Raw genomic sequence first — 16,922 nt, 5'->3', positions numbered from 1 at the left:
GGAGAGTTGCCAGTTTCTTCAGGAATATTTGGCAAGTAAATGTGCTCAGGCTTATTTTTCTTTATAGCGAGTGGAAAAGTGAGAACATATGGAGGGTAACTGTCTCAGGAGAAACTGATTGCCATGAAAAATAAGAAAACCCCTTTGAAAGATTGCCCATTAGAGCAGAAGAAACTGCCACAGGCTCACTACAGCCCCCATGGCTAACAGACCCCAGAGAAGCCCTTTTTTCTACAACATGCCTGTCTCCCACCTAAGTAGCTATAGAGAATTGGAATTGTTTTTATGCAGGATGTTGGTTTCTTGGCTCTGCCATAACAACAAAGATGATATTTCCCCCTTATTGAACACCTATTCAGTAGCAGGTATTATATCCAGTCTCTTCCACCCACAGGTTAATTTAAGCCTCATAGAAACCCCACAAAGGTAGAGTTTAGAATTTCCTTTGTACCCTTATAATAGTGGAGACTTAAAGAGGGTAAATAGGTTTTTCAACGTCACTTGGCTGTTTCGATCCAGTACTCAAATGCAAGTCTTCCTCCTCACTGCCCCGTACTGCCTCCCACAGCGACAGCAGACATCAAGGGCCATCAGAATTCAGTCCTGGGAAAAAGTTACTTCTTGGCCCTGACCAGGGCTACTTGAAACATTTGATGAAGTGGTGGGTAGGACATCATCTTGCTGTATCTTGATGAATTTTTTAAAATTAAAAAGTGTGCTAAAGGAGGTTGAAAAGAAGAGCTATATAAAAGGAAGTGCCACTACTCCCTAAATATGGTTTTAAGAATTTGCATACTGAAAAGAAACAAAATGAAAGTTACACTATATAAACCTACAGTGCTAAATAATTGTGATCTATTTACTGTAGTTTTCAGAGATGTTTGAAACTAAGTCCACCTTCTGTATGTTATATGTTAAACCTTAAATTCTTAAAGAAGTTTCTAAGCATCACAGTAGACTTTTAAGCTTTTCTAACACCTTGAAATTAAAACATAGGTCACACTATTTGTCATCTTTTTCACTGATAATCACTTGCCAGGTGATTAAAAAATGTGCTTTATATTCAACTATTGTTGAATACATATTTTGATGTATTTTTCCGTAAATTGATTTGCTTATATCTTATTATTGCCTACACAACTGTATAAAAGTAAAATTTACTTATTTTCTTTAATAATTGCTACACAATAGAGATCATTCTGATTTAGGAACCATATTTCTGAAAATATTAGATCGTTAATTAAAAATATTAAATATTTTATTACTTTAGCATTAAACACTATTTACAGGTTTTTTTGTGTATCCATTTGGGCCTTCTTCCAGTCTATTTTGAAGGAAATAGAGGATCCAAGGTCATGGAGAAAAAAGTGTCATAATCTTATGTTTCCATGCCTACAACTATAATTCCCTGTTTTAGAAGTTCCTATGAAGTGTATGACTTAGCTACGCTAATGTTCTAATTGCTAGTTAGGTGGAAGCCATCAAGTGCAAACTCTCTCATCCCCAACCCTATTCCTCACAAATCTGTTCCTCCTCTATTTCTGAGGGCCCTTTTCCAAAACCAGCTTCTGCATAGGCTCTCCACTGCTGCCTTTCTCAGACCTTCTTGTTCCTTTTTCTCCTGCATCTTCAACTTTGATCTCATAACTAGTTCCTCTGTGCCTGCTTATGGACATAGTCCTGTCTGTCCTATCCTAAAAGGTTTTCCCTCGTTCCTTTCTTACTAACTTACTGCTCAGTCTCTGGCAATCACAAGCCCCCAAGGAGTGTTTGTTGAAGGAATAAATGAATGGATGCTTCATATATGACATGTGAAGATAAAACTATAACATCACTATTGAAAATTAATACACATTTCTGAAAACTTTTTACCATAATATCTAGGAGATAACCTGTTGCTAAGCAATATTTATCAACTTATCACAGCAAATACTATTATTTTAAGAACTGGTACTTTTATTGAAATGTAACTTGGTTTTAGGTTTATATCTCATTGGATCAACCAGTGACGGCTTTAACTCTTTTCAAACAAGGCTTAGATAAGTTTCCAGGAGAAGTAACCCTACTTTGTGGAATTGCCAGGATCTATGAGGTAAGGCTCATATTATTCAAAAAGTTGATGTGAAATTGAGTTTATTTGCTACTTAAGTAAGCTCTTAGGTCCTTGAGATCCTAGCAAGGAGAACAATTTGTAAAATTATGATTACTGGCCTGTGGCTTACTAACAGAGTAGAGATTTTAGTGTACGTATTTAGTCAAACTAAGTTTTTATTATGATGTATTTCAAACATACAGAAGAGTAAGGGGTGTGGTAGGAGATAGGGATTTAAATGAGTTTCCCACTATAGATAGCTATTTGTCCAGCACATCTGTTGATCCTTCTCCCAAGATCTGTAATGTCAAATATCAACTTTTTTTTCTATAGAGGGTAGATATGTTTTGGGGGCTTTCTGTTCTATTGGTCTGTTTGTCTATCATTGTACCAATATAATGCTATCTTAATTATTGCAGCCTCAAATACTATTTGGTATCATTCTTTATCAGGAATGTTTTGTCTGTTTTGGACTTTTGCTTATTCTTACAAATTTTAGAGTCATGTTGTCAAATTCCATGGAAAGCCCCACTGAGATATCCTTCCCACTGCCTATTTACTATAGCTTTACAGTAATTCCTGATCTCAAGTTGGACAAATTCTACCACCTACTCTTCCTCACAGCTGGTTGTTTTTGGCCCTTTGCTGTTCCATATTGATTTTAGGATTGACTTATCAAGAACCATTAAAAATCAGAACAACTCCTCCAGGCGTATTGATTGGAATTGCATTGAATATATGAATGATGGGGGTAGGTGGGCTGCTTTTCCTCCCACTCTCCATCATGATAAAATTCTCCATGTTTTTAGGTCTTCTTTTGTTCATCAATGAATATTTTGTAATTATCTCCATAAAGATGTTGTATTGGGGGTCCCCCAAACCACCTTGAGTTTCAGTGATTCAGGGATCCCTGGGTGGCGCAGCGGTTTGGCGCCTGCCTTTGGCCCAGGGCGCGATCCTGGAGACCTGGGATCGAATCCCACATTGGGCTCCCGGTGCATGGAGCCTGCTTCTCCCTCTGCCTGTGTCTCTGCCTCTCTCTCTCTCTCTGTGACTATCATAATGTCTATCAGGGAAGCTCATGAGAGACTTGGTACACAAGGTGATTACTAAGGGTTGGTCATATGGGCACCTTCTGTCTACCATGTACCCAAATCCCAGACTCCAAGACATAAAGCAGGTATTCATGCACCACATCAGGTTTATGCACCACACTGTTCAAATAGTTTAGATGTGTGAGCCCCTTTTACCATTTGAGGGAAGTTTTATATCAATATAGGGAACCCACCAAGTTCTCAGATGCCAGCCAGGGACCAACCTTACAAGCAGGCCTTTCTAAGAATAGTAGTTTCAGGCCTGTTACATTCTTTCCTGGATAGATCCCATCCCTAGGTATAACGATGGGTAGAATCCTTTTTTTCTTTTGTATTTTCTATTTCTGGTAAGTAAGAATACACTGATTTTTTAAAGTTTGTTTGATACTAGAAAACAGGACTAATATTGGGGTGCCTGGGTGGCTCAGTTGGGTAAGCATCTGCCTTTGGCTCAGATCATGATCTCAGGGTCCTGGGATTGAGCCTCATGTTGGGTTTCCTGCTCACCAGGGAGTCTGCTTGTTCCTCTTTCTTTGCCCCTCTCCCCTATTAATGCTCTCTCTCTCAAATAAATTTTAAAAATCTTAAAAAGGAAATAGGTCGGAGGCACCTGGGTAGCTCAGTGGTTGAGCATCTACCTTTGGCTCATATCATGATCCCAGGGTCCTGGGATCGAGTCCCACCTTGGGCTCCCCACAGGGAGCCTGCTTCTCCCTCTGTCTATGTCTCTGCCTCTCTCTCTGTGTCTCCCATGAATAAATAAATAAAATCTTTTAAAAAAAGGAAATAGACCCAATACTCTTTTGAAGTTTTAATATCCTATCCATAAATGCTCTTAGATTTTCTAAGTAAATAAAATAGTCATCATCTGCAAACAGCTTCATCTCTTTGTCTCAATTATTTTGCCACTTAATACAAAAATCTTACTGTTTAGGACTTCCAGTACAACACTGACAAGAAGCATCTCTGTTCTCTCTTAAATTCTTGAAATTTTAGGTACAATATTCTAAAATTCTTTTGTTAGGAAGAGGGTGGAAGATATTAATAGTTGCTATATTTGGGTAATAGTATGTGAATGACTTTTATTTTCTTTTTCATACTTTCTGTATTTTCCTGATTTTCTGTCATGAACATGCATTACTTTTAAAGTGAAAAACAAACTTTATTTTTAAATTGTCTAGAAATACTGTTTCCCCTTTTGAAATATAATTTTGATAAACACATAAGTAGAAGGCTTTGATCATTCAATAAAAATAAAATACTGTATTCAAATCTCTGTATCTGTACTTGTATGAACCTAACCTGAACATGAACAAAATTTTGACCAAGAAGCTTAAGAAATAGAATTGATTTTTGAGAGCAGTGGTATTCATGAGGAGCAGTGACTACCTCAATACGATCAGAACTCTCTGACCTTTCAGCTCCATCTTCTGCCCTTCTTCTCAGGCAGGAAGTGTTGGCAGAAAGAGCTAGAAATCTACGGAATCTTTGGTGTGTGGTTGCTGGTTGGAAGAATTCCTGCCAGGCCTCTGATATCATCAGTGTTGCTGTGTCTGGGACAGGGAAGAGACCCCTAACCAGCTCCCTTCATCCTTCTCTGCTCAGAGTCTGGCCAGGAGTTGGAGGTCCACATCCTTTTAGAAGTCTACAGGGAAGGTTTGGGGAGAGAAATAGAATTGGAGTTGCCTCTCAAAGTAGAGAAGAAAGCATCCAGGGTGTGGAGATGATTTACCATCCACAGGAAGTATGACCAAGGACTAAGCACAATTTAAAATAGTGAGATGAAGTATTTCCCCTTGAATCTAACAGTTAATTTCCCTTGTGCCAAAGTTTACCATCCAAAGACAGATTTCCAGTGTATTCTTTTTCTCTTTATGTGACAGTGGATTTGGAGTTAATTAGTAAAGTTTTTCCCTTAGCATTGCAGCCTACACTACATATGCCTTAGGGATTTTTGTGTGTATATCAGACTTTTCCCTGGAGGGATCCTCGTCTTTTATGTTCTTTTTATTTATCACTTTCATTTTGATCTTGTATCTTCTCAGTGTCTCCTGTTTTAAAATGAACATGTTGTGCTGCCTATTGTTCATTGCTTATTTTGTATAGAAACTTGTTTAAAATGATTTCTTCTTGATAAATTTATTTGGTTGTGGTTTTAATTGTTCTTGAGGAATTCTGTGTATCATTCAAAAGACAGGTATCTATTTGAACTGTTCTTTGTTAAAGATGTTTAGAATTAGAAATATTACCCTAGGAAATATTATTCCAGTGGTCCTTGAAGTTTACTGTGCATAAAAATGACTTCAGGAGTGGTTGAAAAGGGTGGTCTATCCAACTGCCTATCCACTACAGCATTCACCTCAAGTTATTTGCAATTTTATTTTAAATAATTTAAATCGAATTATAGTTAGTATTTTGTGAATTTGTTCCAAAATAACCATTATAAACATCACTTAAATGATACCATGGTTATTTATATACTTGAGGTGACATTTATATATTTGAAAATATTTTTTAATCTCCATTAACAAAATTTATTCTAGAGTTACCATAAAGAATTCTGAGGTAGGAATAGATTAAAGGAGCAAAAGAGAGTCTATGTGTGTTCATACATACAACAATTTACAATGTTATAAAGACTGCCTATTAAACCAGTTGCACTATTGGATTATTTTAAAAATAGGGCTGGAGGAATAATGATTCCTTGTATGAAAAGAATCTGTTACTGCCAGATGACCCAAAGATCTAAAATCATGAAAGTTCCAGAAAAAAAGACAGATGCGTTATTTGTATAAACTTGGAATGGAAGACCTTTCTAAGGGTGATAGAAAGTCGAAAACCATAATAGAAAAGATTGATGAATTTGAGAACATAAAAGTTACATTTTCTATATTGGTAAATAAGTTTTCTATATAGTTAAATTTTCTATAAAAACAAATAGAAAATAAAACCTAAACAAACAGTGTAAAAATATCCAATGGGGAAAATATTTGCCATACCTGGGACAGACAAAAGACTACTTTTAATTTCCTCAGTCAATACGTGACTTAAACGTTGGCAAATTTCAGGTGGTTTCCAGATTGTTGAGAATTACACACACACACACACACAAATGTATATGCACACAAACTTACAAGTTTTCATTTAGTCAAGATTGTAAACCCTTCTGGAAATGAGATTATTTCCTCAGAGCAATTGTGGATCAGAATTGTGGTGTGGCTTTTGCATCAGCCCTGATCTGCCTACTGGCCTGCATAGTGGCTGCTGATCCTCTTCATGCAAGTACAATCACCCCAGAGATGAGACAGTAGCCAATTCCAGCTACACTGTGGCTACACCACTGCCTTTTGTATGGGGGCTTGGTAACACACATCTGGAAGAACTTAAACCATCTATACCTTTCCTCTGAAGGCAATGCTTATAAACACCAAGACTTCTTGGATTTTGAATTTAAATCACATCAACAGACTCGGTTAATCTCGCAGGAGAAAGCAGAGTCAGTGCCCAGCAGTCGGAGCCTCATGTCTGCCCCCAGCAATCCTGTATCCAGGAGGGCAGTTTCCCGCCCAAGCCCCATGTAACACAAGCCAATAGTAAAAGGATAAAAATAGGATAGGAAAATGGGCACAGGACATGAATCAGCATTTCACAGGAAAGGAAACATAAATATGTGGTGTCTTAAATGCCTAACCTCTCAGTCCTAATTTTTTTCTTAAAGATTGATTATTTATTTATTTATTTATTTATTTATTTATTTATTTATTCGTTCATGATAGACATAGAGAGAGAGAGAGGCAGAGACACAGGCAGAGGAAAAAGCAGGCTCCATGCAGGGAGCCTGATGCGGGACTGGATCCCGGGTCTCCAGGATCATGCCTTGGGCCAAAGGCAGGCGCTAAACCACTGAGCCACCCAGGGATCCCTCTCGGTCCTAATTAAAGAAATAAAAACTAAAATAAAAATGAGATGCCCTTTCTTCACTTCATCAGGTTGGCCAAGATGGAGAAGTTCCATGACATGCAGGGTTGTCAAGGTTGTGGTGGAACAAACCCCACACATGAACACGGATGCTGGGAGGGTATGTTGGCACAAACCATTGGAGGCTCTTTGTAATTACTGATGAGATTTCCAAGCATGCATACTCTGTGGCCCAGCAATTTCACTTGCAGGAATTTTCCTTAAGGATGTTTTCATATGGAGGAGGGGCAAGCTGGCGGAAGAGTAGGATCCCCAAATCACCTGTCCCCACCAAATTACCTAGATAACCTTCAAATCATCCTGAAAATCGACAAATTCGGCCTGAGGTTTAAAGAGAGACCAGCTGGAATGCTACAGTGAGAAGAGTTCGCGCTTCTATCAAGGTAGGAAGACGGGGAAAAAGAAATAAAGAAACAAAAGGCCTCCAAGGGGAGGGGCCCCGCGAGGAGCCGGGCTGAGGCCGGGGCGAGTGTCCCCAGGACAGGAGAGCCCCGTCCTGGAGGAGCAGGAGCTGCACCAACCTTCCCAGGCGGAAAGGGGCCCGCAGGGAGGTGGAGCAGGACCCAGGAGGGCGGGGATGCCCTCGGGCTCCCTGGGACACTAACAGACACCTGCGCCCCGGGAGAGTGCGCCGAGCTCCCTAAGGGCTGCAGCGCGCACGGCGGGACCTGGAGCAGCTTGGAGGGGCTCGGGCGGCGGCTCCAGGGAGGGGGCTGCGGGGCGGGATCGCGAATCCACCAGCGCAGTCCCCGGGGCACAGGGCGCCGGGACACAGCCCAGGATCCGGCCTCCCCTGGGACAGGCAGAGGCCGGGAGGGCCCAGGACAGCGAGGACGCTCCTGCCCCGAGCTGAGCAGATCAGCGGCCCCGCCCCGGAGCCTCCAGGCCCTGCAGACCGAGAACCGAGAGCCCCAGCCCCGTAGTTCCTGCGGAGGCTGAATCCAGGCTTCCAGAGTTGCCATAGCAACTGCGGCTGTTCCTCCTGGGGCCCCACGGGGTAAACAACCCCCGCTGAGCCCTGCAGCAGGCAGGGGCAGAGCAGCTCCCCCAAGTGCTAACACCTGAAAATCAGCACAGCAGGCCCCTCCCCCAGAAGACCAGCTGGACGGACCAGTTCCAGGGGAAGTCAAGGGACTTAAAGTCTACAGATTCAGAAGATACTCCCCCGTGTTTTTTGTTTTTTTTTTCTTTTTTCTTTTCTTTTTGATTTCTGATTGCCTCCCCCACCCCCCTTTTTTTTCACCTTTCTTTATCTTTTTCTTCTTTTTTTCCCTTTTTTTCCTTCTTTTTCTTTTTTCTCTTTCTCTTTTCTTTCCTTCTCTCTCTTTCTCTCCTTTTCCCAATACAACTTGTTTTTGGCCACTCTGCACTGAGCAAAATGACTAGAAGGAAAACCTCACCTCAAAAGAAAGAATCAGAAACAGTCCTCTCTCCCACAGAGTTACAAAATCTGGATTACAATTCAATGTCAGAAAGCCAATTCAGAAGCACTATTATACAGCTACTGGTGGCTCTAGAAAAAAGCATTAAGGCCTCACGAGACTTCATGACTGCAGAATTTAGATCCAATCAGGCAGAAATTAAAAATCAATTGAATGAGATGCAATCCAAACTAGAAGTCCTAACGACGAGGGTTAACGAGGTGGAAGAACGAGTGAGTGACATAGAAGACAAGTTAATGGCAAAGAGGGAAACTGAGGAAAAAAGAGACAGACAATTAAAAGACCATGAAGACAGATTAAGGGAAATAAATGACAGCCTAAGGAAGAAAAACCTACGTTTAATTGGGGTTCCCGAGGGCGCCGAAATGGACAGAGGGCCAGAATATGTATTTGAACAAATCCTAGCTGAAAACTTTCCCAGTCTGGGAAGGGAAACAGGCATTCAGATCCAGGAAATAGAGAGATCCCCCCCTAAAATCAATAAAAACCGTTCAACACCTCGACATTTAATAGTGAAGCTTGCAAATTCCAAAGATAAAGAGAAGATCCTTAAAGCAGCAAGAGACAAGAAGTCCCTGACTTTCATGGGGAGGAATATTAGGGTAACAGCAGACCTCTCCACAGAGACGTGGCAGGCCAGAAAGGGCTGGCAGGATGTATTCAGGGTCCTAAATGAGAAGAACATGCAACCAAGAATACTTTATCCAGCAAGGCTCTCATTCAAAATGGAAGGAGAGATAAAGAGCTTCCAAGACAGGCAGGAACTGAAAGAATATGTGACCTCCAAACCAGCTCTGCAAGAAATTTTAAGGGGGACTCTTAAAATTCTCCTTTAAGAAGAAGTTCAGTGGAACAATCCACAAAAACAAGGACTGAATAGATATCATGGTGACACTAAACTCATATCTGTCAATAGTAACTCTGAACGTGAACGGGCTTAATGGCCCCATCAAAAGGCGCAGGGTTTCAGACTGGATAAAAAAGCAGGACCCATCTATTTGCTGTCTACAAGAGACTCATTTTAGACAGAAGGACACCTACAACCTGAAAATAAAAGGTTGGAGAACCATTTACCATTCAAATGGTTCTCAAAAGAAAGCAGGGGTAGCCATCCTTATATCAGATAAACTAAAATTTACCCCGAAGACTGTAGTGAGAGACGAAGAGGGACACTATATCATACTTAAAGGATCTATCCAGCAAGAGGACTTAACAATCCTCAATATATATGCCCCGAATGTGGGAGCTGCCAAATACTTAAACGAATTATTAACCAAAGTGAAGAAATACTTAGATAATAATACACTTATACTTGGTCACTTCAATCTAGCTCTTTCTACCCTCGATAGGTCTTCTAAGCACAACATCTCCAAAGAAATGAGAGCTTTAAATGATACACTGGACCAGATGGATTTCACAGATATCTACAGAACTTTACATCCAAACTCAACTGAATACACATTCTTCTCAAGTGCACATGGAACTTTCTCCAGAATAGACCACATACTGGGTCACAAATCGGGTCTGAACCGATACCAAAAGATTGGGATCGTCCCCTGCATATTCTCAGACCATAACGCCTTGAAATTAGAACTCAATCACAAGAAGAAGTTTGGAAGGACCTCAAACACGTGGAGGTTAAGGACCATCCTGCTAAAAGATAAAAGGGTCAACCAGGAAATTAAGGAAGAATTAAAAAGATTCATGGAAACTAATGAGAATGAAGATACAACCGTTCAAAATCTTTGGGATGCAGCAAAAGCAGTCCTGAGGGGGAAATACATCGCAATACAAGCATCCATTCAAAAACTGGAAAGAACTCAAATACAAAAGCTAACCTTACACCTAAAGGAGCTAGAGAAAAAACAGGAAATGGACCCGACGCCCAGCAGAAGAAGAGAGTTAATTAAAATTCGAGCAGAACTCAACGAAATTGAGACCAGAAGAACTGTGGAACAGATCAATAGAACCAGGAGTTGGTTCTTTGAAAGAATTAATAAGATAGATAAACCATTAGCCAACCTTATTAAAAAGAAGAGAGAGAAGACTCAAATTAATAAAATCATGAATGAGAAAGGAGAGATCACTACCAACACCAAGGAAATACAAACGATTTTAAAAACATATGAACAGCTCTACGCCAATAAATTAGGCAATCTAGAAGAAATGGACGCATTCCTGGAAAGCCACAAACTACCAAAACTGGAACAGGAAGAAATAGAAAACCTGAACAGGCCAATAACCAGGGAGGAAATGGAAGAAGTCATCAAAAACCTCCCAAGACACAAGAGTCCAGGGCCAGATGGCTTCCCAGGGGAATTCTATCAAACGTTTAAAGAAGAAATCATACCTATTCTACTAAAGCTGTTTGGAAAGATAGAAAGAGATGGAGTACTTCCAAATTCATTCTATGAGGCCAGCATCACCTTAATTCCAAAACCAGACAAAGACCCCACCAAAAAGGAGAATTACAGACCAATATCCCTGATGAACATGGATGCAAAAATTCTCAACAAGATACTAGCCAATAGGATCCAACAACACATTAAGAAAATTATTCACCATGACCAAGTAGGATTTATCCCCGGGATACAAGGCTGGTTCAACACTCGTAAAACAATCAATGTGATTCATCATATCAGCAAGAGAAAAACCAAGAACCATATGATCCTCTCATTAGATGCAGAGAAAGCATTTGACAAAATACAGCATCCATTCCTGATCAAAACTCTTCAGAGTGTAGGGATAGAGGGAATTTTCCTCGACATCTTAAAAGCCATCTACGAAAAGCCCACAGCAAATATCATTCTCAATGGGGAAGCACTGGGAGCGTTTCCCCTAAGATCAGGAACAAGACAGGGATGTCCACTCTCACCACTGCTATTCAACATAGTATTGGAAGTCCTAGCCTCAGCAATCAGACAACAAAAAGACATTAAAGGCATTCAAATTGGCAAAGAAGAAGTCAAACTCTCCCTCTTCGCCGATGACATGATACTCTACATAGAAAACCCAAAAGCCTCCACCCCAAGATTGCTAGAACTCATACAGCAATTTGGTAGCGTGGCAGGATACAAAATCAATGCCCAGAAATCAATGGCATTCCTATACACTAACAATGAGACTGAAGAAAGAGAAATTAAGGAGTCAGTCATATTTACAATTGCACCCAAAAGCATAGGATACCTAGGAATAAACCTAACCAAAGAGGTAAAGGATCTATACCCTCAAAACTATAGAACACTTCTGAAAGAAATTGAGGAAGACACAAAGAGATGGAAAAATATTCCATGCTCATGGATTGGCAGAATTAATATTGTGAAAATGTCAATGTTACCCAGGGCAATTTACACGTTTAATGCAATCCCTATCAAAATACCATGGACTTTCTTCAGAGAGTTAGAACAAATTATTTTAAGATTTGTGTGGAATCAGAAAAGACCCCGAATAGCCAGGGGAATTCTAAAAAAGAAAACCATATCTGGGGGCATCACAATGCCAGATTTCAGGTTGTACTACAAAGCTGTGGTCATCAAGACAGTGTGGTACTGGCACAAAAACAGACACATAGATCAATGGAACAGAATAGAGAACCCAGAAGTGGACCCTGAACTTTATGGTCAACTAATATTCGATAAAGGAGGAAAGACTATCCACTGGAAGAAATACAGTCTCTTCAATAAATGGTGCTGGGAAAATTGGACATCCACATGCAGAAGAATGAAACTAGACCACTCTCTTACACCATACACAAAGATAAACTCAAAATGGATGAAAGATCTAAATGTGAGACAAGATTCCATCAAAATCCTAGAGGAGAACACAGGCAACACCCTTTTTGAACTTGGCCACAGTAACTTCTTGCAAGATACATCCACAAAAGCAAAAGAAACAAAAGCAAAAATGAACTATTGGGACTTCATCAAGATAAGAAGCTTTTGCACAGCAAAGGATACAGTCAACAAAACTCAAAGACAACCTACAGAATGGGAGAAGATATTTGCAAATAACATATCAGATAAAGGGCTAGTTTCCAAAATCTATAAAGAACTTATTAAACTCAACAGCAAAGAAACAAACAATCCAATCATGAAATGGGCAAAGGACATGAAGAGAAATCTCACAGAGGAAGACATAGACATGGCCAACATGCACATGAGAAAATGCTCTGCATCACTTGCCATCAGGGAAATACAAATCAAAACCACAATGAGATACCACCTCACACCAGTGAGAATGGGGAAAATTAACAAGGCAGGAAACAACAAATGTTGGAGAGGATGCGGAGAAAAGGGAACCCTCTTACACTGTTGGTGGGAATGTGAACTGGTGCAGCCACTCTGGAAAACTGTGTGGAGGTTCCTCAAAGAGTTAAAAATAGACCTGCCCTACGACCCAGCAATTGCACTGTTAGGGATTTACCCCAGAGATTCAGATGCAATGAAACGCCGGGACACCTGCACCCCGATGTTTCTAGCAGCCATGTCCACAATAGCCAAACTGTGGAAGGAGCCTCGGTGCCCATCGAAAGATGAATGGATAAAGAAGATGTGGTTTATGTATACAATGGAATATTACTCAGCCATTAGAAACGACAAATACCCACCATTTGCTTCAACGTGGATGGAACTGGAGGGTATTATGCTGAGTGAAGTAAGTCAATCGGAGAAGGACAAACAGTGTATGTTCTCATTCATTTGGGGAATATGAATAATAGTGAAAGGGAATATAAGGGAAGGGAGAAGAAATGTGTGGGAAATATCAGAAAGGGACACAGAACATAAAGACTCCTAACTCTGGGAAACGAACTAGGGGTGGTGGAAGGGGAGGAGGGCGGGGGGTGGGGGTGAATGGGTGACGGGCACTGAGGGGGACACTTGACGGGATGAGCACTGGGTGTTATTCTGTATGTTGGTAAATTGAACACCAATAAAAATTAATTTATTAAAAAAATAAAATAAAAAATAAAATAAAAAAAGGATGTTTTCATACAAGTTTAGAAAGATGTATACAAGGATTGTTTTATAGTATTTTTTATGCCCCCCCCAAAGGAAACGAATGCTTCATCAAAAAGGGGCTGGTTAAATAAACTATAGTCTATGTATTGATGGAAAATTATGCAGAAGTAAAAAACGTGACAGGTTAGAACCCTTTGTACCGATATGGAAAGAGTCAAGACACTGAGAGTGAAACCAGTGAAGTGTATATCAAATGTGTAGAAAGATTATGTTTAGGTTAAAACTGCCATACATGTATGTGTACACATATATGAACAAAATTTCTTGAAAAAAACTATTCACGGAACCTCTGACTGGATTAGGGAGGGGACTTTTACTTTTCATTTTATAACCTTTCGCAGTGTTTAAATTTATTTTGCACAGCACATATTTTACAATAACACATTTAAAAAGCTACTTACAAGGTTGCCAAAAACAAATTAGCTTCAGTCTAAAATTCTTCAAGATTACATAAATTAATTATGTGCCCATCAATCAAGTATGCAAACATTCCAAGGTAATTTTATAGAACTGAGAGCCTTGAAACAATTATCCATTTAGGCTGGAGTCTTTTTGCATTAGACTGAATTGTGTCCCTCCCAAATGAGTATGTTGAAGCCCTAGCCCTCAGTGTGATGACATTTAGAGATAAGGCCTTTCCGGATAATTAGGTTTAGATGTGGTCATAAGGATGGGGCCCTTGTGGTGGGATTAATGCCCTTGCAAGAAGAGATGCTGGAGTGTGCTGGCCATCACTCTCTCTTCCCTTCTCTCTCTCCCTGCCATATGAGGAACAGTGAGAAGGTGGGCATTTGTAAGCTAGTAAGAGTGTCCTCACCAAATCCCCACCATGTTGGCTCCTTTATCTTGGACTTTCAGCCTCCAAAACTGAGGGAAAATAAGTTCTGTTGTTTAAGCCACCTGGTCTATGGTATTTTGTTTTGGCAGCCCGAGCAGACTAATACACCACCATTAGCAAGTGTAACACTGGAAGCCTTGTTCTGTGGGATGTTGTTGCCCTGGAAGCCAGAAAAGTCATGTTCATGGGGACCCATGCGGCTTGGGGCCCTTAGGTTCAGTGGTCAGGGTGCTGCCTACGTGTGGAGATTACTCTTTGGAAGGACAATATCTTAGTCTGCTCAGGCTGCTGTAACAAAATACCATAAACTGGGAGGCTTAGAGAACATAAATTTATTTCTCATAATTCTGGAGGCTGGGAAGTCTAAGACCAAGGTGCTGGTCAATTCATTTCCTAGTGAGCGTCCTTTTCCTGGTCTGTAGATAGATGCCTTCTTTCTATACTGTCATATGGTAGGGAGATAATTTCTGGTGTCAGTCTTTTTTTTTTTTTTAAAGATTTTATTTATTTGAGAGCCAGCAAGTGAGCACAAGCAGGGGGAGGGGCAGAGGGAGAAGAAGGCTCTGTGCTTGTGCGGGCTCGATCCTAGGACCCTGGGATCATAAGCTGAGCAGAAAGCAGATGCTTAAATGACTGAGCCACCCATGTGCCCCAGTGTCTCTTCTTTAAGGGCACTAATCCCATTCATGAGGGCTTCATCCTTATGACCTAGTTACCTCTCAAAGACTCTACTTCCAAATACTATTATATTGGAGATTAAGACTTCAATTTGAATTTAGGAAGGACACAATCAGTCTACAGGAGGTAGGGATTTGGTGTGGGGGTGGGGGTGGAGACTGTAGGGGAGTGAGTTAAACTGCTCATCTGTTTTTTCAAGTTTTACAAGGCTTTTGTTTTACCAAAAAGAAAATACACTTCTGGTGAAATTTTTTTTTATTATTTATGCTTTTCAGTGGATTCTTATATTCTTAAATTATTAAAGAATATTTGGAATAGTTGCACATAAAAGCAGTGTAAAATTCAGGAGAGAATGAACTCACAATTAATGAATATATCAACAGCCTTATGTTTTGAAGAAAAAAAAGTCAGTTATTTTTCAGCTACAAACCATGAATGGAAAGGCCTCTTCTCTTGAGGAACTAAATCCTGGCAGGACTTTGAATAAGAATTTTAGACACAAAGTATGTGAACAAATATACATACAGAATGAATTTGGATCAACTGATGAATCTTTTATGGAACTAATAAACATCAACCCGCTTTACTCCAAGTTGAGAACCGACAGAGAGATAGAAATGAGATTCAGAAAAATGGAAGACAAACCATTAACTTTATCACTAATAAAAGCAGAGTTGGAGCATGTGGCTTTAGCTCTGTGGCTAAAAGACTTAATAGAGTTCTGCCGCTGAGTTAGACAACCTAACCCTCCCCAGCCGGCAGACATGACTATACAACCTGCACACCTTCTCTACTGGGAGAGCCTGCTCCACATGGCAGGGGAGAGCAGGTGGGCATGTTGCAGGCAGGTTGGCTTCCAAAGAGATCCAGAAGGGGCTGAAACCAGCATGCTGAATTTGCCTTATGGGAATGAGTAAGAGTGGGAAGAAAGGCCCCAAATATTTTGATATCAGCATTTCTTAAAGTGTGGTCCAGGGATTCTCAGGGCTCCCTGAGGCCCTTTCAGAGGGTCCACAAGGTCAAAACTATTCTTCTCTTTCTTTCTTCTTCTTTCTTTCTTTTTTCTTCTTTCTTTCTTCTTTTTTTTTTTTTTTTTTTACCTTATTTGAGAGAGAGAGAACAGGGGCAGAGGGAGAAGCAGACACTCTGCTGAGCAGGGGGCTGGATCCTAGGACCCTAGGATCATGACCGAGCTGAAGGCAGAGGCCTAACCAATTGAGCCACCCAGGAGCCCTGGTCAAAACTGTTTCCGTATTACTGATATGGATGAAATTGGTGATAATATCAATAGATGTAATTTTTTGATATTGAAAAACAAAATGCATTTATATCCATATTGTCTCTTCAGTTATGCTGTGAACCTAAAATTGCTCTAAATAAATAAAGAGTCCTGAAATTAAAAAAAAAAAAAGCAACATAGTAAAGTCTATAGAGGTTAAAAAAAAATTCTGTGTGATAAGGAAGTATTGTGGGGTGCTTCTTACAATCAGTGCAGTCTCTTGTATTTGATAAAATATTAAAATCTAACAAAAAAATAGGAGTCCTCATATGATAAGAGCAAGTGAGAGGTTTCCACAGCATGTGTTGTATATACTGAGAGCCAGAAGAGAGTTATGTGAAGTGAGGGCATTAGGGATATTTCCATGAGGGCCGTGGAGCCTGCACTGGCCTTGAAGGTGGATTTGAGAGCTAGGACATTAATAACATTGAAAACACTGATTTATGATTATTGATGGGACTCCAGGTCTCCCTGCTACCATTCTTACCTACTTTGGCATAACC

At 40.2% G+C, this 16,922-nt stretch overlaps 1 protein-coding gene across 1 annotated transcript in view; it reads left to right on the top strand.

Annotated features, from left to right (window-relative positions):
- TTC8 (tetratricopeptide repeat domain 8) overlaps positions 1 to 16,922 on the top strand; it is a 58,806-nt gene that overhangs the window by 32,667 nt on the left and 9,217 nt on the right. The window contains exon 9 of the mRNA XM_055304539.1: positions 1,982 to 2,092. Within this exon, the coding sequence (XP_055160514.1) occupies positions 1,982 to 2,092 (111 nt within the window). The remainder of the gene's footprint in view (positions 1 to 1,981; positions 2,093 to 16,922) is intronic.

The sequence above is a fragment of the Nyctereutes procyonoides genome, unplaced genomic scaffold (genome assembly GCF_905146905.1).
Source record: "Nyctereutes procyonoides isolate TBG_1078 unplaced genomic scaffold, NYPRO_anot_genome, whole genome shotgun sequence".
In the NCBI taxonomy this organism is placed as follows: domain Eukaryota; kingdom Metazoa; phylum Chordata; class Mammalia; order Carnivora; family Canidae; genus Nyctereutes; species Nyctereutes procyonoides.
Note: the sequence above shows the minus strand (reverse complement) of the source record. Positions and strands in the feature narration are given on the sequence as shown.